This window comes from Nycticebus coucang, chromosome 15 (assembly GCF_027406575.1).
Source record: "Nycticebus coucang isolate mNycCou1 chromosome 15, mNycCou1.pri, whole genome shotgun sequence".
NCBI classification, from domain to species: Eukaryota; Metazoa; Chordata; class Mammalia; order Primates; family Lorisidae; genus Nycticebus; species Nycticebus coucang.
Window position 1 is genome coordinate 1,057,555 of NC_069794.1, and position 25,948 is coordinate 1,083,502.

A 25,948-nucleotide genomic window follows, 5' to 3' on the forward strand; every position below is an offset into this window, starting at 1 on the left:
CCCTCAACTTCCCTTGAAACTCCTTCCCCTTGATCACCTTTCCCCTCAAACTTCTTCCCCTCAAACTTTCCCCTCAAAAACCTGTCCCCTCCACCTCCTTCCCCTCCACCTCCTTCCCCTGAAACATCTTCCCCCAAACACCTCTCCTGTCAAACTCCTTCCACTCAAACTCTTTCCTCTGAAACACCTTCCCCTGGAACTCATCCCTTAAACTCTTTCCTTCAGTCTTTCCCCCCTCAAACTCCTTCCCCTCAGACACCATCTCTTCAACACGTTTTTTCCTCCATGTTCCCTCGCTCACCTCCCTTCCTCAGCCTCCTCTCCCCAAGCCCGTCCCTCTCTAGCTGACCAGACCCTCATTGACTCCTGCCCATGCAGACCTGGATCAGGGCCCATCCTTGCAGACTGCCCAGTCACTGACCCCACCTGGTGACCCCGCCCTCGCTGACTCAGGACCCACAGACTGCACCCCCATAAGTGGCCTTCGGTGACCCCGCCCTGCTGAGCACCCCCATAAGTGGCCTTCGGTGACCCCGCCCTGTTGAGCACCCCCGTAAGTGGCCTTCGGTGACCCCGCCCTGCCGAGCACCCCCATAAGTGGCCTTCGGTGACCCCGCCCTGCCGAGCACCCCCATAAGTGGCCTTCGGTGACCCCGCCCTGCCGAGCACCCCCGTAAGTGGCCTTTGGTGACCCCGCCCTGCCGAGCACCCCCGTAAGTGGCCTTCGGTGACCCCGCCCTGTCGAGCACCCCCGTAAGTGGCCTTCGGTGACCCCGCCCTGTCGAGCACCCCCGTAAGTGGCCTTTGGTGACCCCGCCCTCGCCGAGCACCCCCGTAAGTGGCCTTCGGTGACCCCGCCCTCGCCGAGCACCCCCATAACTGCCCTCACTGGCCCCAGTGGCTAAAGGGCTCTCCAGGCCGCTGGTGCCCACAGGCAGGTCCTCTGCCCCAGTCAGTTGTATGCTCACTCTGTTGTTTCTCTCCTGTGTGTGGAAATGGAAGAGCAAGAGGAGGCCCTGAGAGGACCCGTCCCCCTGGTCCCCCTGGGCGGCTGTGTCTTGGCTCCTGACGGGAGCATTTCCTGACAGGATTATGGAGTTTTCAGGGATGCTCTTGGCCTCCTCAGCAGGGGGGCTGAGTGCTCTCAGCAGTGAGTTAGCCCCAATGCCCTGGGAAGGTCCCCAGGCTGCTGCAGCTGTCACCAGGGCCTGTGTGTTCTATAAACCAGCTGGGCTGAGCCATTGTTCTTGGGTCCTGACCACTGAGTTCAGGGTGACCCACCCTCTCAGATCCTCAAAACTTCTGAGTGACCAGGAGCACCCAGTGTCCTACTGTGGCCAAAAGCTCTAGAACTTTTCCTAGAGAAAGCAGAAGGAAACCTTGGGAAGCACCTTCCAAAGAGGGGGTGCCCCCCACAGACACTCACAGGCCCCAGGAGGCCCCTGTATCTTCTTGTGCAGGGCAAGCTCTCTCAGGCATGTCTTGGTGTCCCCTGAAGATGCCCTTTGCCCCCGTCTTTCATACTACCCTCCTTCAAGGGGAGCCACCAGTGTTTCCACAACCCTCTGTGCAGGAACACTGGGGACCCTCGCTGGGCCACCTTGGTGAGCTGAGCTGCACCAGAACATTCAGCTCTTGTCCACTTCCACTGCTGCTTTCCCAGGGGCCCCTCTAAATAGCGCCAAATCAGCTAAACTGGTGACTAAATGCTGCCAGCACCACACATCCCCAGCAGCATCCTCCAGTCAGGAATCCTCCCTCTGTTTTACAGAAGTTAATTAACTGACCTTAAAGGCAGGAACTTTCCTTTTGAAGTGACCATGATTACAGCTCCAGGTCAAGAGGATGCTGCCTCTCCAAAGTAAATATGCAGATTCTCATGCAAGTCTCCACTTAGGGGCCCCTCCAGTCAGCACAGTGGTGTCCCAAATGGGGAGCCCTTCAGCCCAAGCCTCAGCAGTCAGCAGAGTGCTGCAGATGCTGAACTGAACTCAGCTGCAGGGAACCCTTCCACCTCCATCCTGCTGCACTGACCACTCTTGTTCACTGGCTTCCAAGGCTCAGCCTGAGAGGTCTGTGAGGACACATCTCCCAGCCCTCCCCTTCCCCCCTTTCACTCTTGAGAGTCTGGTCTCATGGAAGGCATGGGTAGCTAGGCCCAGGCCCCTGTCCTGCCCACTAGGCCAGGTCCTGAGAGGGCACAATGGCTCAACCGAACAGAGGCCAGAAGCCAAAGGGGAGGCCAGAGCCTGAAAATCCTGTCCTCCACCAGGCCCATGCTGCCAACTCACTGGAGAGGTCCTCACCACCACCCCCACCCCCATCACTGCAGAGCTTGAGAGGCCCCTGCCCTGTTCCTTGGTAGAGTGAGGAACAGGTGAGCAGCTGATGAAGGGATAGCAGGTCTGATCTTGGTCTCCAGACCAGCCTGTACTAGTCACTCCACAGTCTGTACTAGAGAACGCCCAGAGCTGGTTCTCCTCCCCAGGGCCCAGCACCCCACACCCACCTGTACAAGTGGGTCACTTGCCCATGGAGGAGGGGCCACATGGACACCCCTCTCCCAGCAGCCTGAGGACCACACTTCTATTTCTGTGGCAGGATATCTTGGGAGCCTCCCACAGCCATCCTACCTCTGCAGCCAGGTCACCTTAACCCCCCATGTTCAGTGCTGGCCAAGTGCCCCCAGTGGGAGGATGCCAGCAAAACTTAGAAGCTGCACTTGCTCTGGAGAAAAGTCTCCTGGGGCCCAGTCGCCCACAGCTCCTATTTAAGCTCTGAGGTTACAGGCAGGGCGGCAGCCCCCCCACCACCTCGAGGCCAGGAATAGTGGGCAGACTGCAGCCAGCTCCTGCTAGGAGTCTACTTTTTAGTTGGAAAGCAAAGTGCGTAAGAGTGTGGGGACCTGGTGGCCAAAAGGAGCCAGGACAAGCAAGAAAAAGATTCGGGAAGACCTTCCTCAGGCAGCCCTGTCCCCAGGCACCTGTTCCAACGGCACTGGCAAAGTGGGTCAGGAGCGTTAGGGTGTGACTCTGGGAGGTACTCACAGGGACCCCAGGAGAAGCCCCTTCCCCCAGGGTGGTGACCCTGGGGATGTAGAAGGATCCCCACCGTGACAATGGGGAGGGGTCTCCGCCCATGTACACCACGGGAGGGCTCCCTCACTCGGAGCCCGCTAGGCCGGGTCCCAGGTTCCCGGGGCCAGACGCTGGGCTGGGGCCAGGCTGCTGAACGGAGACCTCCAGATCCGGCTGGGGCCCAGTGTCCGGCCGCGTGGCAGGACAGAGTGCGGGAAAACAAGCGACACGGCGGTCTGCAGCGCCCCAGGCCTCCCGCTCTTCCAGCCCCCGTCAGTGCACCCCGCCCCGCACACACCTGCCCGCCATGCGACCGCTCGTCCTCGCGCTGCTTGCCCAGCTCCGAGCCCCGCAGGTGCACGCGCGCCCTCACGCCTCCTCCGGCCGGCCGCGGACACTGAGCGCGGAGGGGGAGGGGACGAGAGGAGGGGGAGGGGCGAGGGTCCGGGGACGGAGGGAGGAGCAGTCCTCAGGCACCCCCCACGCCAGCCCAGAGCAGGGGCGGGGTCGTGCCAAGGGGCGCAATCCCTGCTCCAGCCACCTGGGGTCACCCTCGACCCCGAGCCAAGGGTACATGGGCAGGAAGAGCGGGCTCCGCTTTCCCGGACCCACCTGTAAAATTGGGACCCATCCTCCCGCTCCAGAGCCCGCTGGGTCACAGCCGGCCAGTAGGGGAAGCTGTGTTAGCTCAGAAGCCCCATGCGGACCCTGCTAGTATCCCCAGCTCCCCTAGACCCTTACCTGCGGCACCGGGAGGACACGGTGGCATGTAGGACTGGGCAGCGGCCGCGGGGTGTAGGCCAGCGAAGCTGACCAGCCTGTGACACCAGAGGAGTCTCTAACACATCCTTCCTGCCTCAGTGTTCTCACCTGCGCAGTGGGGCCAGGAACAGCTTAGTCAGTAGCCTCCCAGGTTGGGTCTGAGTGTGTGAAGCAAGCCTGAGTTGTTGGTGGGACGGGCAATCGGGGTGACCCTCTTGCTGGTCAGGGTGGGCGTCCCATGTTTAAGTCTTGGGCTACTTCCTCCCCAGTGTCAGGGGGCTGAGGAGCCCCTCGTTGGTGAGTGACCCAAGCAGGACACTGCACCTTTGCAGAGGGGGCACCTTCTGGTACAGAAGCTGTTTACAAAAAAATAATAAAAGACCCCACCACTTAATTCTTTTGTCTTTCAAGTTTCCAGGGAAATGAATTTCATTGATTGAAAAAAGTGAAGTGGAATAAAAAGAGCATAGCATAGAGAATGTGGGTCCAGATACAGACTTGTACTTTTTAGTGGGGGCTTTAAAATGTCTGTATTTGGGGGAGGTGCCTGTGGCTCACTGGGTAGGGCATTGGCCCCATATGCTGCTGGGGAGGTGGAGGCAAGAGAATCGCCTAAACCCAGGAGTTGGAGGTTGTTGTTAGCTGTGTGATGCCACCGCACTCTACCAAGGACAATAAAGTGACACTCTGTCTCTACAAAAAAAAAAAAAGTCTGCATTTTGGTGGATAAAAGGGGAAGCCCTTTTGAATGAAGTGAAACAGCTCTGACAGGAGGTGGCTGGAGGTGGGGCACTCAGGGGTGTGTACCTGGGACCAGATGTGAGATGCAGAGGTGCCAGAGGACTGGAGGGCGGGGGCGGGGGGAGTCGTGCAGGGACAGAGGCCAGGAAGGACAGTACCAGCTGCAGACCTTCCTCATAGGCAGAGCACACATGCCTTCAGGGGCCAAACCTCACCCCTCCTATGTAGTAGCAGCAGACCTGGGACTTGGGAGAACCACTCACAGGGTTACAGAGGGCATGGGAGGCCAGCCTCCTGCTGCACAAGACCTTTCTGGGGGCAGGTAGTTAGGTGTCCAGGGAGAAGGGGGGTCAGGAGTAGACAAGAGTTGAACAAGAGGAGCAGGGAAGGGAGGCTGAGCCTGGGAAAGGAGGGAAGGATGCTCTGGGACAGGAAATTAAACTCCAGGGGAACTCTCCTCAGTCCAGTAAGACAGGAAGGGTCCATCACTGGAAATGCTTCCAGGAGCTTTTGAGAATCTGGCCTGGAACAGGCTTTCCTTCCTAAAGCCACCCCCAGTTACAGAAGTGAGTGGGCCCACAGGGTGTTCCTTACCTGCTTTTTAAGACCAACACCCCATTTCCCATGCTAGCATCAAACACTCTCTGATAATACAATTATCTAGAGAGTCTTAGGTATCATTTAATTGCACAATAAATGTCCTAGGGGAGGCAGCCCATTGGAACTTACCTAGGAGTGCCTGCAGAATGTGCAAACATACAGGGCCACTGGTGCAGAAAATGAGGGGAAATGGCCGGTGACCCAGGCTGCAACCCTGCTCAGGGAGCATTTGTGCAGGCTGTGGGCTCAGATGCACAAGCTGTTGTGGCACGGGCTCCAAGCTGAAATGTACTTTGCCATGTGCAGCTCTCCGACCTAACGTTTCCCCTAATTTCCTGAATAACATTATCCAAGCCACCGACTGGAGCAGGACTGGCCAGCAGTTAAGTGGAAGCAAACGACAAGAACTCTCTGAAAGCTTTCTGCTTTGGCATTTAGTGGCCAATGCAGTGAAAATACAGAGGCCAAAACCCAAAACCCTGTTTAAGTCTAGTTTTAAAGTTGAGATAATTCAAGAGAAAATTAATTCAGCCAAGCACAAAGGCTCAGGCCAGCTTATCACATGCACCCAGCATCCTTCTGGGACCTGGCTAGTTTCGGCAGCTGTAAACCTTTTGCACCTAACTGGCTTTCTTAGCCACGAAGTCGCAGCCAGGCACAAGAACATTGTCCTCACACACGGGTTTCCAAAAAGCACCAGTGGAGAGAAATCTCAGGGATAACTCAGACCAGGGCCTCATTTACCACTAGAAGTGGGTCAGCCACCAGAAGTAAGTCTGTAGCAGGAACACACCATACCCAGCCACCGCCCCACACTTGGGCACTGCTCAGTGACTTGGCACAGTGTGCAGGCTCTGCCTGGAGAGACCCAGGGATTGCAGTTTGCCCATGGGTGCTCCACGTGGGGCCGTGAGAGACCAACGGCAGGCCTGGGAGGCTGTGAGAGCATCTGGGACACCCTTCAAGGGAACTTCCATTTCCCTACTGTGTCCAATAAGTGGTTTAGGAAGGTTTTCCAACTTCTCTGACTTCATTTTTGAAACTTTACCATTAAAGAATAAACATCTACATAATAGCGCCATTCCAGTAACTCCCTGAATGATAACAATATACACAAGTGAACATTTTCTTTAGCTTAGTTATTATGGTGAGAACAATTTTGTGGCAGCTCCTTTATTGAATAAAAGTCTTGAGAAATGTGCAAATTTCCCAAGATTTCTTTGTGACAATGTTTAGCAACTCAGGGGTGGAAATGAAGCTGGGTCTGTCTCCTGGGTGGGTGGAATTGGCAGTTTGGCCCTGCCAGCCTCACACCAGACATGCAGCATCACAAGTGCAATGTCCCCATCTGAAATTGAGATCCTGAGTCCATCCTTACCGACAAGAGGGTGGCGCAAACCCACCTTGACAAACTCCACAACCAGAAGGGAACACTGGGAAGGAAAGCACAAGGCTTGGGCTTGTTCTCTGTGTGCTGGGAGCTGCTGATGTAAATGGTCTTCAGCCTGCCCAGCCACCCTGAGCCAGAGGCAAGGAAGCAGATTGGTGGTGTTTCCCACAGACAGAAGGTGCAAAGGCTGCATGAGGAGCTGAAACAGGGCAGCCAGGCCTACAGGAGCAGCACCCGGAGCCCTCCTGGTTGGGGAGCGGCAGAGGCTGGAGGACAAGAAAGGATGGGCCTGGGTGTGTTTGGAACAGAGGAAGGAGAAGCACCCAGACTTGGGAGGGCCGTGGAGGCACAGTCCAGAAACCCCCTCCCTAGCTTCCTGCCCTGTGCAGGTCCCGACACCCCCCCGGCTTCTGAATGGGGTGGTCAGCACCTGGCAGGCATGAGGGGAGGCCAGGCAACAGGGGAGGTACACAGGCTGACGCCACCCATTCTTTCCCTGCACCCAGAGACACAGGCTATGGAAGGAACTCACTCTGTCCTTCCTATTAGCAGGAAATGTCAGCATTCAGGTGATTTTATTTATTTATAAAGAAACTGAAGCAGATTTTTCTTCTTTATTGTAAGCAGATTGAGGTCTCCTGCTTAGGTAATCTATTGAAAATTTGATAAATTAATGTCATTAAGTCATAGTTTATCTACAGAAATAAATATTAAAAAGAGGAGCATACAAAATAAACTTTACAGAGATGTTAGATTTGGCTTAATTCACAATGTTTCAAAGCAGGTTAATGATCAGTGACTTATGTTAAATGCACCTACTATGTTTAATAATTTAAAAATGAATTCCAGGACTTATGATGATGATAATCAGAGATACCATTCACATTAAATACATTTTTGAAGATTCTCTCTTATTACATTACATAACGAACAGACATTTTAAATGGTATTGCAGACACATAATTTTATGTCAGAGACAATATATGCATATTAAAATTCTGTATACTTTGATAAGGTAAAAAATAAAGCTATATAAACTGATCTTTATTTTTCTACAAAAGTAGAATCACATTTTCCTGACACTTCCAACACACCTCTATTAAAGCTGTTTATAGACATAGCATTAGAAAGATTTTCACTCCTTTTCACTCATCTCTAGCTTCTAAAACTGATAATTTTCCTGGTTTTAAAATTTGAAATGGGTAATTTCCTGCCTACTAAGCAGTTATACCAAGTTGTTAAATAATTTTATGATGAAATAAAAGTGGTTGCATTAGTTCAATACTAGTCAGTGCAAAACACACACATTTAGTGGTTTAGAGAACAAGGCTGGAGCCTCCCTCGTCTGCTCTGGACGCCCAGCTAGTCGTGCAGCTCAGAGCAGGACAAGGTTCCTTGTAGCTATAGCCCACGGTGCCTGGCCAACAAACTGGACATATCCTGTCCTGGGTGCTGGGGCCTGGTTGCTCACTCCCTCTTCAAACAGGTGGGAAGCAGCTGACTGGAGCCCGGGGATGCCCTCCCCAGACCCGACCCCGTAGCCACCTCCCCTCGGGCCTGAGCTCAGGGCAGCTGAGCCTGTGGGAAGGGCTCCATCCAGCTCTCCTGTCACATCTGCTGGGAGGGGCCTCTGCACCCCTGGAGATCCGGTGTGGGATCTGAGGAGCACTGCCACGAGCCCTCAGGAAGGAGACAGGATGCTGTGAAGATGTACAGAGAGTGTAAATGCGTGTCTGTGGGGTATGCACGTGACATGGGTCCGTGTGCGTGTAGGAGCAGTGTGACTGGGTGTGTGCACACGCTTGCACGTGTGTGTGGCCACGAGTGATGTGGAGCTGCCAGCCAGAGGACACGGATGCAGCAGGCCGCTCATGCCTTTGTGACAGCCCGTATCAGGGGCCAAGTGTGATCAGGGACCAAACGCAAACATCCGACAGCAGCAGTGGTGGGGTCAGGGGTAGTGTAGAGCTGAGGTTTCCAGCGAGTAAGACTTTCAGACCTAACAATGGTGCTTAACACTGGCGTTCCGGTCTTCAAAGTTAGTTTAAGGCAAGTAAATGCTGACTCCATGAGGTGGACAGTTGCACTCCCTCCTGTCTGAAATGCCATCTCGCTGAGGGTCTTCTTAGCCTTCTATCTTGTGCCACTTGTCTATTTCAATTTATCACGCACATTCATTTAATAACTTCCCAATTTTCTTTTTTTTTTTGAGACAGTTCTCAAGCTGTCACCCTGGGTAGAGTGATGTGGCTTCATAGCTTACAGCAACCTCAAACTCTTGGGCTCAAGCCATCCTCTTGTCTCAGTTTTTCTATTTTTAGTAGAGACAGTCTCACATTTTCCTCAGGCTGGTCTAGAACTTGTGAGCTTAAGCAATCCACCGGCCTTGGCCTCCTAGAGTATGAAGATTATAGGCGTGAGCCACTGTGCCCAGCCCCAAACAATTTTCTTTTCTTTTTTTTTTTTTATTGTTGGGGATTCATTGAGGGTACAATAAGCCAGGTTACACTGATTGCAATTGCCCCAAACAATTTTCTAAAGATGTGTGCAGCAATTGAGATCTCAGGGACTCAGATGCTGAGACTTGAGTCACCAGAGGTGAGTGGTGAATCTCCCAGGCAGAACTGGCGTCCAGCTCACTGACCTGCCAAGCAAGAATCTTCTATTTTTAAGGCTGAAGAATGGAAATTAAAAACAAAACCCAAAAGCTTATCACATTGGGGATTAAGTTAAAAAATGGTGATGAAAATGAAATTTTAACAAATTGTGAAGAGACAGCATGGCAAATTATTGTACTCCAAATACTCTGCTCAGCTGATCACTGCAGAAATAATAAGAAATGAGGGGCGGTGCCTGTGGCTCAGTGAGTAGGGCGCCGGCCCCATATGCCGAGGGTGGCAGGTTCAAACCCAGCCCCGGCCAAACTGCGACAAAAAAATAGCCGGGTGCTGTGGCGGGCGCCTGTAGTCCCAGCTACTCGGGAGGCTGAGGCAAGAGAATCGCTTAAGCCCAGGAGATGGAGGTTGCTGTGAGCTGTGTGAGTCCATGGCACTCTACCAAGGGCCATAAAGTGAGACTCTGTCTCTACAAAAAAAAAAAAAAAAAAAAGAAATGAAGAGATGTGTGTGGGCGTAATCTGAGCTGAAAACCACATTCAGCCAAAATCTCACCAGAATTTAAAAGTAAAGTGGCCAAAAATCCATTAACTTAAAAAACGAAAGCCTTAAAAACATACTTCAAAAATTAGACAATAGGTTAACAAATAAATGAATAAAAGAGATATAAACAGCTATGAAAATACTTTAGTGCAAAGGCAATTTTAAGATTTCTAAAAAAATACATTATAAATAACTTGTTAACTGAACATACAGAGATTCTGCACCCAACAGATATTACATTTATACCCCTCTGCTGGATTCTTAAAAAAGGCATAAAAAAACGCACACACCATTGTTTGTGGGGTCAGCGTGGGCGGAGAGGGGGCTTCCTGGCCGAATCTTTGGTGTGCTGCTCATGCGTCACCTTGACACGCCCCAACTAGTGTGCTCGCTGCCCTTGCTGTCCACGTATCCCCTCTTCAAATAAATATTTATTGGTGAAATATTATACAATCAAACGGTGAAATCTAAACTTCCAAAAACGCCTTCTACCAAGTCCTCAGAAATGAGCTTGGCTTGTGCATCCAAGCCCTGGCTTCACACAGGGCTGCCCAGCTCTGGCGAGGCGCTGACCTTCTGTTACTGCCTGAGTGGTGCTCTTCTCAGAAGGTGTCAGTTTAACGCCTGGCGTCTGAATCTCAAACTGAAGTGTCTTCCTTTGACCATTAAGGCTATGTCAGAAGTCACTGCTAGAAACAGAAATACTGGCACAGAAAGGACGGGGTATGGCCCCCCCCCCCACTGGAAAAAATCCCAAGACAAAGCTGGGCCGTGTGGGGGCCCAGCTGGGTGGTAAAGCTTCAAGCTGGGGCGGTCTCAGCTGTAGCACTGCCTGTTGGAACTGTGTGGCCATCCTGAGTGCCAATGCCACCCCTGTGGCCTCCTCTCCACAAGGACAGAGGGCATCTGCTTGGGCACCCAAACCACTGCTCTGCCTGACACCCATGCAGTGACCATCTCCCAGTGCGAGGCAACTGGTGACTGTGGCCCTGGCACATGGCAGGTGGACATCTCCTGCTTGTGGGCATAGGCTAAGTGCGTCACCTCACCCACTGCATGAGGCTTTCTCCACAATGGCAGCCCCAGCACCAAGGGTCAGGCAGCTTACACATAACCCATGGAACCCACGTCACAGATGAGCAAGGACATCCATGGGCCTGCGAGGATAGACGTAGCCATCTGCAGCCTGTTCTGGTCCCCCACCCCATAGCATTGGAGGTGTCCTGAGGACAGGATGTGCAGCCGCTCCACAGGCTCTGTGAGAGCCCAGGGACAATGGGCAGCACTCCCTCAAGGTGGCCAAGGGTCACTGGCCAGCCCTACTCTCTGGGTGGCAGCGACACTGAGGGCACAGACATGCAGATGGGAGTGGCCTCGGGGGTCGCAGGAGGCCAAGCAGAGCTGCAGTCCCTTTTGCAGTTGGGCTAAAGGCCTGGAGGCCACTGGGTCTTGGACAGGTGCCGGCCAGCACACTGAGCCTAGAGGCAAGGTCTGTGATCCCCCTCTATCCTGGGGACCAGGAAGAGGCACACGTGGACACCTGGAGCATGGCTTGTAAGGGCTGGCACTGCACAGCACCAGTCACACAGGTGTTTCCAAACTGGACCCAGGGAAGCTGTGTCTTGGGCCACAACTGTGACAGTCCTGGGCAGGGCCCAGGGAGGGAGGTGGCGCGGCATCCTCCTCGCTCTTCCAGAATGTGAAGGCCACGTCCTGAGGGCGGGGACCACACCAGGCGTCCGATGGCTGGAGGCTCTGTGGAGAGGCAAGAGGGGTCGGCTCTGGAACATGGCCCCGACACTGTGCACGTGTTCTGCTGAGAGATGTGAGGCAGGGCAGTGCCAAGAAGCTCTGTGGCTGCCAACGCTGACCGGAGCCACTTTCAGAGGTGCCAACTGCCACCAACTCCCGCAGGAGGGTCAGACCTGGTCCTGAGGGCTGACCCCTTCCCCTGGTGGAGGCAGCAGAGAGGCATGGTCTCTGCACAGATGCCAGCGTCTGTCTCTTGCTGTGCCTTCAGGTGATGGGAATGAGTGGGGCAGGGGTGAAGGGATGGACAGAGGCATGAGGCTTCCCCCATAACTGTCATGACATACAAGAAAGCCCAGCCCTCAAGACCCCTGGATATGAAATGCTAATCCTCCTCCTGGGGCAGGAAGGAGAGGCCTGGGGGTGGGTAAGCGTCACACTGACCAGGCCTGTGCACGTGGTCCATGTTACCTCTCCTGTCACCACAGTCAGACGGGCTGAGTGGTTTCTTACCAACAGCCCATCAGGGTAAAGGGCTCACAGAGGCGTCAGATCTAACCAGATGTGAAAACTGGAATGTGCTTGTGTGGGGCCAGACCAGAACATGCAGCTAGACCAGGAGGACACAGGTGCTCCCAGGCAGGCACCTGGTGGACAGTGGACTCACTCCACGTGGCCTCGGCTTGTGCGATGTTCTACTTTGGGTTTTAAATCAGGATCCTCCCAACAGCTGCCTAAATGCCCCTCAAAGGTCCAGGACTGAGCCTGTCTGGACACAGCCAACAGCCATGCGTGCATGTGTGGGGCATGTACATGTGTGTGCAGGTCACCCTCAGGCACATTACTTACCTGTGACAGCAAAGGTGTGTGTGTGTTTGTGTATGTGTAAAGAGGGTTTGTTCTCTTTTCATCATGAAACTTAGTTATCAAAAAAAAAAAAAAAAAAGGCACAACACAGCAAAACTTTGGAGGCAACACGGACAGTCTCAAAGAGTCACAGCACACCGGCCTGAGTGCCCAGCGCAGCAGTGGCCATACCGTTACCTAGCGTCGAGCTAGTCACGCCTCGGCTGCGGTAAGAGGTCCTTCAGAAGGGGCCCGTCGCTGCTGGGTGCGGCGCTGAGCGGTGCCTTGTGCTGCGCGCTCTTCTGCAAGGGCAGGAAAGACACTGAGATGGCTGTGGCCGGGGCTCAACGGGGGCTGTCAGGCCAGTGCCCATGAGTGCCAGAAAGACAGTCCTGGCCTCCACCTGGCCACGGCAGACCAACGCCCACCATCTGCAGGCCCATGACCTGGAGTCTGCATGGGCTGTCACGGGCTACCTGTCGGCAAGCAGGGGCAGGGCCTCTGCAGGTGACTGGCTGCTTTCCTAACAGGGGTATTAAAGAAAGAGCCTGCATCTGAGGGTGAGAGCAGCACAGGACTCATGGGGCAGTTCCCCGCCCCCTTAGGAGAGGCAGGGTGTGCAGGGTGTTCCATCAGCTGGAAGGTCCAGGAGGCACTTGCAGAACCCCACAGCACACATCCTGCCACATGCCCCAGAGGCAGCAGCCCACACGGGGAGAGCTGCCAGCCAGCCCCACATCCTGGGGTTCCGTGCACTCCGGGTGCCCAGGCTGGTGTCTGAGCACTGTGGTTTCTAGTCCCGTTTCCTAGTTTCTCAGTAACAAGGAGAAGGGAGTTGCGAGAGCTGAAGGGCAAAGTCAGAATCAGAGCTGAAGGTTTGAACCAACAAAGTCCAGGTGAGGCAGAGGCAGCATGGTGCACGTAAACGGGCAGACAGACAAAGGGGTGGGCACATATATATGTCACGTGTTACATATATGTAGTATAGACCTCTGATGCCTGAGACCTTTTTTCTTTTTTTTTTGGAGACAGAGTCTCAAGCTATCACCCTGGGTAGAGTGCCATAGTGTCACAGCTCACAGCAACCTCCAAATCTTGAGCTTAAATGATTCTCTTGCTTCAGTCTCCCAAGTAGCTGGGACTACAGGCACTCGCCACAACGCCTGGCTATTGTTTGGTTGTAGTTGTCATTGTTCTTTGGTGGGCCTGGGCTGGATTCGAACCCGCCAGCTCTGGTGTATGTAGCTGGCACCCTAGCCGTTTGAGCTACAGGCACCAAGCCCACCTGTGACTTTTTTAAAAGACAGGAATAATTTAAAAAAAAAAAAAAAAAAAAGCCATCCATGCCTGTGGCTCAAAGGGGTAGGGCGCCGGCCCCATATGCTGGAGGTGGCAGGTTCAAACCCAGCCCTGACCAAAAACTGCAAAAAAAAAAAAAAGCCATCCATTTGAAATAAAATATGTTCCAAGTAAGGACCAGTGAAATGTTTATTCCTCCAAAGTCCTGCACAACTCTTGAGTGTTTCTGTAGCACCACAGCGAATTCCTAGCGCTGGGAGCCTGCAAGAGGCAGGTGCCCTGTGGTAAGATGCAGGGGGGCAGCCATGCCTTGGTGTCACGCCCAGAGTCAGGGCCCTGGAAACCTCAGTGACTTCTCCATGCAGTCAGCGCCCAGTTCAGAAGCAGACCAGCTCTTTGCAAATTACATCAATAGTTAGAATATTGATGATGTGATTTAATTAGACTCTTAAGGACCTCCTGGGACTTTATAAAAGTGTTTCTAATAATTTCATCCAATATGTTTTCAAGTGTGTATTATCAGTAGTGAGATGAGATTATATAATTTATTCCAACAAATTCTGATGATACCAAATTAGAAAGATTTTGATTAAAATAGTGTTTAAAATTTATAGAAGAAAAATTGTTATTAAAAGAAAAAAAGGCTTTTTCTTGCTGTAGGTGTCCTGTGCTGCACGGAAAAAGCCTTGCCTGTCTTGGGGTGTTGTGAACTCCGTGCTGAGGGGCGGAGTGGCCCTGGTGATAGCCCTGTGCCAGGCAGTGCTCAGCCCTAGAGTCTGGGGTCCATGGAGGCTCCTACCTGAGTAGCTGCCTCAGGAAAACGCTGGGCTGATGGCTCTACAGCCACTGGGAGCAAATCAGAAGGCTTCTCTAGAAACCACAGGTCTTTCTTCAAAAAGGTGAAAAGGGAATTTGGTAAAGCATACAACAGGAAATGCTTCTGCCCTTTTCCTAAGTGACAGGGCTCAGCGGGGCTGCCCTTTCCTGCAGTGCTATGGGCCTCGAGCAAGCCCTTCCTCCAGTGGCCCTCAGCATCCCATCTGCAAGGTGTGCAGGGTGCCCAGGGGCGTGTGCTCGTCTTCCATGGGCTGCAGGGGTGGGGCGGGCCGAGGAAGCAAGTGGGCTCGTGGGGTCGGGAAGCACAGACACCCATGCCTCCGTGTGTGGCTGACCCGCCTGACAGCACGAGGGCTGGCGGGGCACAGTGCTGAGCCCTTGTTGGGGGACTGAGAGAGAAACACTGTGCTGTAGAAAACAGCCCATGAGCACTCTGTAGACCTCACGTGGTCACAGCATTCTGGGCACAGCCGCCGTAACCAGTGACAAGCAGACACCAGAGCATTACTCGGTTGCCCTGGCACTGCGTGCCAGCCCTGTGTCATCCTGTGACGACAGTCTCAGACATGTAAAAAAGGCAAAGAAGCATCACCTTGTTCCGTCAGAAACTCAGACTGCTGGAAGTCTGGGAAAGCATAAAGATGGTAGACTGCTCAACAGAAAGGCACTTGTTCTTAGTCTGCCGGGCCCGGAGGCAGGAGAGGTCGGGCATCAAGGACGAGTAAACAGGGTGTGGTTTTTTAGGAAAAGCAGGTAGGAAGGCAGAGGGAGACAGAAAGGAGAGAGAAACAGAAAGGCAGTGAGTCGGTGGGGGCTCCCACACCGGTGCAGGCCAGCTCTCCTCCCCAGGCAGGGCCCGGCACCCAGCTCACGGCTGGTTTCCGACACAGCTATGGGGTTTCTAAGTCCTCCCTGGCCCCTCCCCAGTGGCTCTGCTGGGGGCAGAGGTGCTGTAGGTGCTCTGTCAGCTGTCCTGGCAAGGCCCAGTGGGCCTGGGGAACCATTTGCTCCATACCCACAGAGTTCAGGTCTACCACGCTCAGTGGGGACCTTTAGTGGGACTTTCTGGAGGCAGTAAGACACCTCCAGCCCCCAAAACATCCCGCCCTGCGTCACTGTGATCAAACAGCATGTCAGGGCCATTGTGTGGACATACTCAGTATTGCTGAGTGGCCCCTCCTGCATCCTGAGGTCTATGGGGTGCAGCTGCCTGCTGTGGCCAAAGGTGGGGGGGGTGGTGGTGCTGTGGTCAGGCCCCCTTCAAAGGGCTGGGTGGGGCCACTTGTTGTTCACCCCAAGCACAGCTGCTGCCCTGTGGAGGCTGAATCCCTGGTACACCTGAGCCTTGGGGAAAAGGTCCCATCTCTCAGAATGATTGGAGATTTCTAGGGATAGAACCTGAAAATCTGCATTTTTAATAAACTCTTGGGGACTGTGACACAGGTGTGCCCTGAACCAGCAGGTGAGAACTTTCTCGTGTCCTCAGTGGACAGTCAGGTTTCCTGGTGAGATAGAGTGTAAAGGAGGTGGGTTTCCCCATCGACCCTCAGCCCCACAGAGCTCAAGGCCAGAGCTGGGGCTGCTCCCAGTGGCAGGAGGGGCGGTAAGGCTGAACCCTGCCCCAGGGCCTCCTCCGTGGGTCACTTCCTCCCCGTGCCAGAGTCCAGGTTGTAGACACACCTTGGGAGTATGGAAGGAAGCAGCCTGACCAGCACCCAGCATCCCCAGCATAAACTCTAACACTGTGGCCAAATTCACCACCCTGTGATTTAGCCATCATGAAATAATGACTAATTAAAAAATTGGATTTACGCAAGTTTTACATACCAACTATTTTTGGTATTGATCTTCCCATTCTTTTTATCATTTCAGATGACCGTTTAGAGCTAACATAAAATTAAACAGTCTTGAGTTCCTCTAGCCCACTCTTTAAGGCCATGCACCATTATGAGAGTCTTCAGCCACATACAGACCAACCACATCTCCATGAGGCCCAAACGTCCTGTCCCACCTTTCAAACTATTATTTTTGTAAGGGGGGGGGGGCATACCTGGACTCTCTCCGTTGCTGTGGGCCACAGCTGCCGGCACAGGACCTTCTTGAGGACGTCAGGGAGGAGGCTGACAGTCACCAGCAGCATGACAGCCAGCCAGGCGGGCCCGCTGGACAGCATCTGTATGAACACGTAGTATATCCTCTGGTAGTTGAGGAACGGCCTGTGGAGTGAGGAGGGGCACACAGGTCAGAGGGCACCAAGAGGTACTCGCACCAGACACCTGTTCCCTGTCCAAGCAAGGTGCCCTTTTCTTCTGGGAATTGCTATTTTGCCACTGACAGTCCCTGGGAGCTGTTTAGCACCTGCCCTGATGGACTACATAAAAAGAGAGATGCAGACCCGCCCCAATGACACTGGGGCATGTGGACAGAGCAGAGGTGGCTCAGAGGTGAGGGGCCTAGTGTATGGTTTCTGAACAGCACAGGAATGAATAGTGACTAAAACAGTGGAGTCTCCCGTCTCAGAGCCTCAGTGTGACCAATGCTTCCTTATATGGAAAGACATGTTATCTCTGCCCCAAAAGGCTGGGACAGTGTCCCCACCAGGAGTACTGACAGTCCCGAGACATCTGTGCTGGGCTCTCAGCCAGAAGCCGGCAGGACGAGGCCTGTGGGTACAGTGCCCACCCTGAGCCACGTGGCCCGTCCCCTGCACAGCTTGTCATGGATGCCTCGGTGCTGACCTTGCTATAGCTGGAGCATACAGACAACCCCACCCCACCCCTGCCACCAGGAGACATGATTAGACGGGGGTGGGGAGCCTGGGGCCAGCATGGAGAGTTGGGGCAGGTGGGCTGAGGCAAGGAAGTGTCAACATGGTCAAATGTCCTCTGGCCACTGGGGCCACCAGCTGACCAGGATAATAGACAGTGTGGCCCCAGGCCAGGGCCCTGTGGGCTATGGGAATTTTCATGCTCCATACAGAGGGGCCCCCTCTCCTGGACGCCGTGCTTGATGCTAAGGACCGGGAATGGAGAGGACCTGCACTGGCCTGTGGCCGGGAGGCTCTAGCCCCGCTCAGGGGTCTGTCTTGGGGAGGCCCTGAGTATAGGAACAGCACGGGGAACACAGTGAGTGCTAATGGAGCATGTGTCTGGGGTCTCATGGGATGAGTAGGAGCTTACAGGAGGGGAAGAGCATTCTGGGCAGAGAGACTGGCCTGGACTGAGAATGATGCTGGCTTCCTCCCAGACTGGCCTCACAGCCTCACTTCCTGACCAGTTTATCATGACCATCGCTGAACTGACTGCCCTGTGCACATGGCCTCACCAGTTCAACCTCACATAGCTACCACAGTCTTTGTAGAAGAGCAGCCTGATGCTGCTGTGCTTATGTTCTTCTTCCTGTGACTGGCCAACAAACCATCATGTTGGACCAAAGCCAGGACCCTTTGGCTGACCGGTCTGGAAACTGCCTGAGTCAGCTCTCCAGCCAGGCCCAGCCCCTCCTGCTGCTGTCCATGGCAGAGGCCCCAGACAGGGTTGCACCTGTGAGCCAGAGCCCCTCCCCACAGCCAGGCTGAGGCCCGTGGCAGCCCAATGGCACCAAGGTTGTCTCCTCCGGATGTGGCCTGGCAGATGCTCTGCACAGCACCTTGTTTGGGAGGCATTTAGAAATGTCTGCTATTGCCACGATGATGATTTTACTTTGGTTTTAGCTTAAATGACTTTTTTGAGACTTTCAACATGAAAATGACTTTTCTGAGACTTTCAACCGCTGGGCAGAGTGTGCTGTCTGCTCTGCGCTGCCTGCTTGTAGGTAGGACCACTGGGCACATCTCCCCTCATCCCAGTGTGCTGGTCACAGGGGCAGCCTTGTGCCTGGCCTCCCCTGCACCACAGGGACAGGTGTGATACCTGGCTGGGGGGATGTTGCACAACCCCACACAGCTACCAAGGCTGTGAGGGACAGTGCCTCGAACCCCTGCAGGCAGACAAATCACGCACGTTGAGCAAATTCATACCAGATAATCCCTCCCCAGAGGAGGGAAAAGACGACGTAGAAGAGCAATGAGCCCCAGATGACAAAGTGGTTTATCCACGTCCAGTAATGCGTGTCCAATGCCAGCTGGAAGAGAGTGAGATGGTGGTCAGCAGCGTCACTGCAGGCCGTCAGTGTGCCCAGGGCAAGGAAGGGCAGAGCCAGCACAGAACGAGCCACAACATGAACACAGCCCATGTTGACTTTCTTTGGGAAAAGAAAGCAGAGCCTCACCCTGCCACCAAGGAAAGAGCACTGGGACATGGTGGCCCACTAGTGATGCTATCCTGGGCCCTGGGGAGGCAGGGGAGAGGTGTGACCCCACACAGGCTGCACACTGATGCACTGGCCCACAGCCCTGCCCAGAGGGCCCTTCAGGAAATTTTCTCCCTCAGTTCCACAGGTCTGCAGACTTCCATAAGGATGTTCCAGATAGACCCTCACTTGACTTTAAAGAGCTAAACCTTCCAAAAGACGTTAATTTGTTTAAACTAAAATGTACTTTGACTATACCAGGGGCAGGACTAACGCCATCTAAGAGAATGAATTCTGACCCAAACTCTCTCATAAGCCACCTTTTGTGTGATTCTGCAAGTTTGCATTCAGATGGGGTCCCTGGGTGAGCAGAGCAAGTTTGAACAGCTGGCAATGATACTGAGGGCAGTGGGCAGCTGAGGTGGCTTAGGGGAAAGGGGTGGCCTCGAGCCTCGGCGAGGGGGGATTTGTAACTCAAAGGTTCAGCAGGGCGGGACCCACGCGTAGGGTGACACCATTACCTTCAGTGTGACTGTAAATACCATCGCTGTGAACACCAGCATCCCAAAGGTCCAATTTCCAAATATCTGTTTGGGAAAAACCGTCCAAATAATCTCGTTATCTTGCAGTTTCCCTCCTGCATAGTCAAGACACGTTTCAGAAAGTACACGTCGTTGCTCTGTGCACTGACACTTCGTACCCCAAATACTCTGCGCTGCACCTTCCTCCTTGATGTAAAACGGGTGGTGGGGACACCTGGGCACAGCAAGGCCCGCAGTCCGCCCACTGCAAGTCTGCGCCCTGCTGATCGGCCACAGTCCAGCTGTTCTGAGCTTCCCACTACTCCATGTTCAATCACAGCAAAGGGGATCAAGAAAAACACCCACAGCTGATCTCTACATACGCAGGTGCAGACTCTGCTCAGGTTTTATGCAGAAGAGGCCTCTACCCTACCACCTGCATGTCTCAGCACAAACCAGGAAAAGTCTGTGGTAGTTTCCTTTCCACTCGACTCAAACTCCTGCCTACTGTTGAAGAGCACCGCTGCTAGAATACTGCAAGAAAACAACTCAAGGGGACAAGCAGGCACCTGTGGGAGAAACAAAGGGACAGGACTTTCCTCTGGACATCTTGGGTAAGGGGACAAGGAGACACACAGGACAGAGGTCGTCCCTCTGTGGCCACGGCCAAGGAGAGCCGGCAGGACCCTGTGCTCCCACCTGGCCAGTCAAACCCGGGGAAACAATACGTTCCTCAGCCACAGACAGAGACACAAGCAAAGTGAAGGGCCTGCACCTTCAGAGCTGCTCCTCTCGGAGGAAACCAGTCGCCTTGGATTTCACTCTGCAGGGACTGTTTCTTGAGGAGATTTCACCACGTATGAATCTACCAGTTTCCAGTTTGTCAGATTCTATTAACTGTGCCCCTCAAAGAACATTCCCCATATTCCTTTAAGGTAAAATTAAGTTTTAGTTTACCAAGAACTAAAAAGCTAGAACACAAATGGCTTTTCTTTATCGCTAGCATTTGGCCCAGGTGAAGGTACAAGGGCAGGTAGTGGGACTTCCAGACAGAGCCAGGACACCTGCCATGGACATGGACCCAGGCCCGCCAGTGCCCCTCACCTCACTCTCCATTTCCTGGTCGCCATTGGAGCCAGGCCCCTCTTTTGGCTCAGAAACATCCACTCAGGTGGGTATAGTTCTCGACCAGGGCCACTCTGCCCCATCTCCACTGTCAGAGCTTGTGGAGAGGCTGGGCTGCTGGATGCAGGGGACAGAACGAAAGAACCACCTGGCCCCAAACGTCCACAGAGCAGAGGGGGGACCTCGACACACACTCCCTGAGATGGGCACCTTTTGCCCAGCTTTGGGGCAGGAATGTTTTGTGACTCTAAGCCCTGCTGAGGTGGGGCAGCAGCCTGCTGAGACATCTGGATGGAAGGTGCTGGGAGAATATGGCTGCTTGGTTTAATTGGAAGTTGACCTTTTATCAAAGGGAGAACCTCAGCAGGCCCGGGTGGTTGTGCACCCCGACAGGCACCTGGGCCCAGCCTGGCTTTCCACTTCCTCCCCCAATCCCCTCCTTGGCCGTCCCACCACAACCCCAACCCATAGCAAACTGTGGACACTGAGGTTGCAAAACCAGAAATGTGCCTCACGTGGGCATCAAACTCTGGCCACTTGAATGGCTTCCTAGTCTCCCTCCTGTTCTGGTGCCCTGGACTGGACTGCAGGGGGTCACAGTCCACCTGCAGTCAGTAGGCTGCCTCCGGGTGCCTCCTGGTGGGATAGCTGGGCCACAGCTTCTGTGCTCACAGGGAAGTAACAACAGGACCCAGCCATTTCAGACCCAGAATCAGGTCAGGACCTTGGGAAAGCTGGACTTGTCCCACTGCACCTCCCCATCCTCAAGGCCACCCACTGGGGACAGTCACCCTGTGACTCTGTAAAGTTCTCTTAATATCTTCATCTATTTGGGGCGGGAGCCCCCAGCCTAATGGCCAATGGTCAATTTGGCACTGTGCCCTCTGGCCACGATTTCTGTCAGCTCTGGGGAGGTGAGCTAAGCCCCCGGCACCCGTTCCCTTTCTTGAAGGGGGTTGGGAGAGACAACTGCTCCCCAAGTGACATCAGGCCCACCACAGTGCAGCTCCTGCTTCTGATTCCCTTGGGACTCAAGCTCACATGATTCCACATCTCAGCTGAAAGTGTCAATGATCTTCTGGCCTTGTTCCTGTCCTAGTGTCTCAGCAGAGCTGTTCTTGGGTCGGGCATACCCTCCCCTGCATGTGAGTTAAATCCCCCATCCTGAGAATGACTATCCTTATAAGAAATTTCCTGCTCAAAAAAGCCTCCAAACCCAGGCCATTCTTTACATCTAAAAATTACCCCAAAAAAATGCAACGCGAGTTTTCTCAAGGTCATGGTCATGGCCCCTACTATGTTGCCTTCCTGTAGGCTGCCTGTCAGTCTGCCTGGCCCCCATGTCCCCCATGGTCCAGACACAGCTCTCCTGCTATGTCCCGACTTCTCCAGAACTGCGTCCCAGGCTTTCCAGAGCACAGCTAGAAATACCCTGAGGTTTACTGGTAACAAAACAGCTGTGTCTTGGGACCATCATCTGTGACATCAAAATGAGAAATAATTCTGGCTCATTACGTCTATGGAGAAAATGCTCCATAAATGAATTTTTCTTTTAAAAAAGCTGTCTGTAATTCTTTTATTCCTTCAGGAGTTCACACAATCACAAAGCTCCTATAGAATTTAGACCCTTAAAAAAGGGGGTCCTTGGGTACTGACAGTGCCCAGAGGAGGGCATCTGGACCCAGCCTCGATCAGCAGCGCTCTGGCTATGAAAGGTGTGATGTGGGAGAGAGAAGGGCTGCCCACTGCACTGCCCTAGCAGCAGTTTTGCTGGGCGGTGTGAGCTGAGCCTCCTCAGAAAGCAGCAGAAACATCAGTAAGGGGAGCCACTGAGAGACGGTAGGAACCTGCCACCCCTTGGCCTTGTGAGAGCCTTAGTCACCCCATCACCTGCCCTCTGAATTCCTGCCTCACATGTGACGGGGCCTGAGAGGGTCGTCACTGTGACTGGGGGCTACACTGTGACTCATTCTGGAACACAGTGCCGATTCTCTGGTACAATCTTGTTTGGAGCCCTGCTGACTCGGAGCACATCTGTCTCCTCAACTGTGCAGCCAGGGACCCAGGCCTCCTGGTACTGGCTCCTATGGCCCTGTGCACTGGCTCCTATGGCCCTGTGTAGGGCTGCAGATGGCTGTGTGGCCACAGTGTCAGGCTGGCCGGGCTCCAGCTCTGGGCTGAGGGCAGCCAGGCTCTGAGGCTCCCTGGCTTGGGTGGTGCTGGTCAGGACATTTCCCCTTGGCCTCTCTCCCCATTGCCACATCAGCCCCTGACGAGTTCTGTCCACTTGTGGCTGACAACAGGGATGTGAGCTAGGTGGGGACTGAGTGCCACACCACGTGTACCACCTGGGGCTTAGTGTAGGACAGTTGGGGACAGCTAGGAAGAGGGAAGTTCCCAGCCTGGGAAACAGGAGCTGGTGGGAACCCTCAGCCTTGGGAAGGGGACGTGGGGTTGATGTACCAGAGGGCCAACTGCATGCTGGGGCTTTAGGGACCCCTGAGGAGGGTGATGCTGGGGAGGCACCTGTGGGAAGGCCCTGAGGAACCACCTGGCTCAGCATACTCTCTAGAATGGGGCCACCTGTGTCCTCTGTTGAAATCGGCCTCGTTGGCCTCCCTGGGAAGTCCCTGTCACTCACTCTCAGACTGACAACAGAGAAGCCCAGGACAACCTAAACAACCCCCAGGGTGTGAGTTCGTCCCCTGACCTTGTACCAGTCACTTAATCTGTCTGAACTTCAGTTTCCCCAACCTTTATGTGGTGTCAACACACAGCAGAAAGCCTGAAGGTGGGGCAGGACGAGGTCTCTGCCAGACAAGGGTGCTCACTGTGGCACGGCAGGCTGTAGGGCCCTGGGACCCACTTCTCAAAACACAGCATCTTCGTTCTTCTTAAGACACACTCAGGACACTTATGTAAAGCCTGACCCGGTGAGGGGGTGGATCTTATAAAAGATACGTAAGGATTGAAATATGGCTCTGTTTAACTACATCCATGGCCTGGAGGTACTGGGGAATTATTCAATTAAAATAAACTAAGACACAGAATAGATACTAGAAAAATATACAGATTTTAGAATAGTAAAATGAGATTTTAATAAATTCTCAAGGCTAATTTAGTAAAAATTGATTTAAGTTATGACAGAAGACAGCACCTTTCAGTAAGGGAGAAAACAGAAATAAACAATAAATGCACGGGACACGTAGCAAGACTTAAGTTCAATCCAACAGTCTGAGGGATAAACGAGAGGAAAAAAGAGGTGTATTGGGTTAAATAGAAAATGAAACAAATCTCTGTGAGTCCCCCTGGCTTGAGCAGGGCAGTCACCGTGCAGCACTCAAAGTCTGCACATTTAAGGAAGGTGGGACTGGGCCGCCTCCCACACCGCTCGTGGCTCCCAGGGAGCACACGCGTGCCAGGGTCAAAGCCACGTACCTGTGTTACACTGCCTTTTACTTGAAGTTGAGGGAAGCTCAGTTCAGAAAACACCCCTGACTCACCCAGCAGCCCCGCCTGACACAGAAACCCAAAGAGACACCACTGCAGGGACGGGAAGGGCACACCTCTGACCAAACTGTGGCTCTAACGCGAGCAGAGGTGCAGCAGCTAGCAGCATTTCTACCACAAAGCACACAGAAGTCGCCACATTTGAAAATATTTTCGAGAAATATTTCATTTGTAATGCACTCCAAAAACACAGAGAAAGGACAAAGCCAGGGTGGTCTTACCATGTGCGTGTTGGCGGTCATTATCTGAGAGTGGGAGGGAAGCAAGTGGCAAAAAGAAAAAAGCAAGATACAAATAAAACAAACCCCCAGGAATTATGCAAACAACCAGACAGCTGAATGACTATTAGAAAACTATAAATCTATTCATTGCAGAGGAGATACTTAAGTACAGTACTTGGGAGAAAACACTAAAACGCGTTACATACGAAATTAATTCCCACGTTACAGAAGCAACGTCTGAGTGACACAACTGAACCTCTCCATGATTAGTTCAGGGTGGACTGTAAGTCACAGAGACAAGCCTAAGACCCTGGGAAGGGCGTCTCCGAGCGAGGTTCCGCAGATGTGGCGTTTACTGACAGAAGCCTGCCACACCGCGCCCTTCAAAGCAACTGGACGGATACAGACGCATCCATCTGACCCGCGGAGCCACCATGGCTGTGCTGAGCTCCAGCCCTGCACAGCGACAAGGGTTTGAGGGCTAATTCCCGAGTAGCTAAGTCAGCAAAATTGAGTCCAGTACTGACCTGTCCATTGTTGGTCACTGTTGTATTTTCAAACATGAAATAAGCACCAAAGAAGAATACCAGAGCGTCAAACACTCCCAAGAAGGTCCAGTAGATGAACGTTCGCCAGCGGAGCAGCGCGTTCTTGGCGATGTCTCTGCACAAGGAAGACAGGGATCTGAGCTCTGGTGACACGAGCACATGGCCTCACCCACGGCACGGCCACCCCTCAGAATCTCGATGTGCAAACTGTGTGTTCCACAAAGCCGTGCCTGGCCCAGCAGCCAGTGCGAAGGGCTCTTCGGACACAAGAGTCTTGCTGTGCACATCCTTGGCTGAGGTTTAGGGACTGTTTCCTCTCTCGTTCTTAACTACAGTGTCACTACAGGCCGAGACGCGGACACGTTAGAGCCTCTGAACGTAGTCGGCACACAGCACAGTGCACACCCTCACGTTCTACAGGCACAGTGGACTGAAGATCGAGTCTGCCCCCAACGCACAGTGTGATGTCTCATGCCTGTTAGTTGAGTAACAGAGAACCTGCAGCGCACGCTCGCCTGCCTCCTCAGATCCACTCCAGCCTACCCCACACGTGACAACTCAGAAGCCCGCTCTGTGCTGTCGTCCCTCACCATCCACAATGGACATCAAGATCCCACACAGGGGCCACGTGTCCTGATGGACAGCAGGCAGCCCGCGACTGTGGCGGTGGGGTCAGGAACCACACGTTTGAAGAAACTGCGCGGACACGCACGTGAGCACAGACACGTGAACACACACGAGCACAGACACGCATGTGAACACAGACATGCACATGAGCACAGACACGTGAACACACACAGGAGCACAGACACGCACATGAGCAGACACACATGTGAACACAGACACACATGTGAACACAGACATGCATGTGAACACATACACACCAAGTGAGCACAGATGTGAACATAAACACACATGAGCACAGACACGCGCGTGAACACAGACACGCATGTGAGCACCGACACATGAACAGACACGCAAGTGAGCACAGACACGCACGTGAGCAGACACACACGTGAACACAGACACGAGCACACATGTGAACAGACACTCAAGTGAGCACCGACATGTGAACATAAACACACATGAGCACAGACACGCATGTGAGCACAGACACATGAACAGACACACATGTGAGCAGACACGTGAGCACAGACATGTGAACATAAACACACGAGCAGACACATGTGAACACACACGTGAAGACACACATGAACACAGACATGCACGTGAGCACAGACACGTGAACACAGACACACGTGAGCACAGACATG

General features: G+C 53.5%; 2 protein-coding genes across 10 annotated transcripts in view; both read right to left on the minus strand.

The window, feature by feature from the left end:
- The window catches only part of MCF2L (MCF.2 cell line derived transforming sequence like), a 129,279-nt gene extending 125,819 nt beyond the window's left edge, over positions 1-3,460 (minus strand). For all 3 annotated transcript variants that reach the window (XM_053563548.1, XM_053563543.1, XM_053563541.1), the window contains exon 1: positions 3,376-3,460. In XM_053563548.1, coding sequence (XP_053419523.1) covers positions 3,376-3,386 — 11 coding nt within the window. In that variant the 5' untranslated portion in view covers positions 3,387-3,460. The remainder of the gene's footprint in view (positions 1-3,375) is intronic.
- A 4,000-nt stretch (positions 3,461-7,460) lies between these two features.
- Positions 7,461-25,948, minus strand: part of ATP11A (ATPase phospholipid transporting 11A) — a 132,309-nt gene continuing 113,821 nt past the window's right edge. The window contains exons 25-30 of one of the 7 annotated variants that reach the window (XM_053563679.1): positions 24,654-24,789; positions 19,271-19,336; positions 18,478-18,581; positions 16,510-16,675; positions 12,522-12,625; positions 11,348-11,483 (exon numbers count right to left, since the gene is read on the minus strand). In XM_053563679.1, coding sequence (XP_053419654.1) covers positions 12,533-12,625; positions 16,510-16,675; positions 18,478-18,581; positions 19,271-19,336; positions 24,654-24,789 — 565 coding nt within the window. In that variant the 3' untranslated portion in view covers positions 11,348-11,483; positions 12,522-12,532. Of the gene's footprint in view, positions 12,626-13,055; positions 15,139-16,509; positions 16,676-18,477; positions 18,582-19,270; positions 19,337-24,147; positions 24,583-24,653; positions 24,790-25,948 lie in introns of those variants that run through there. The other 6 variants (XM_053563682.1, XM_053563680.1, XM_053563677.1 and 3 more) reach the window with 6 other exon arrangements.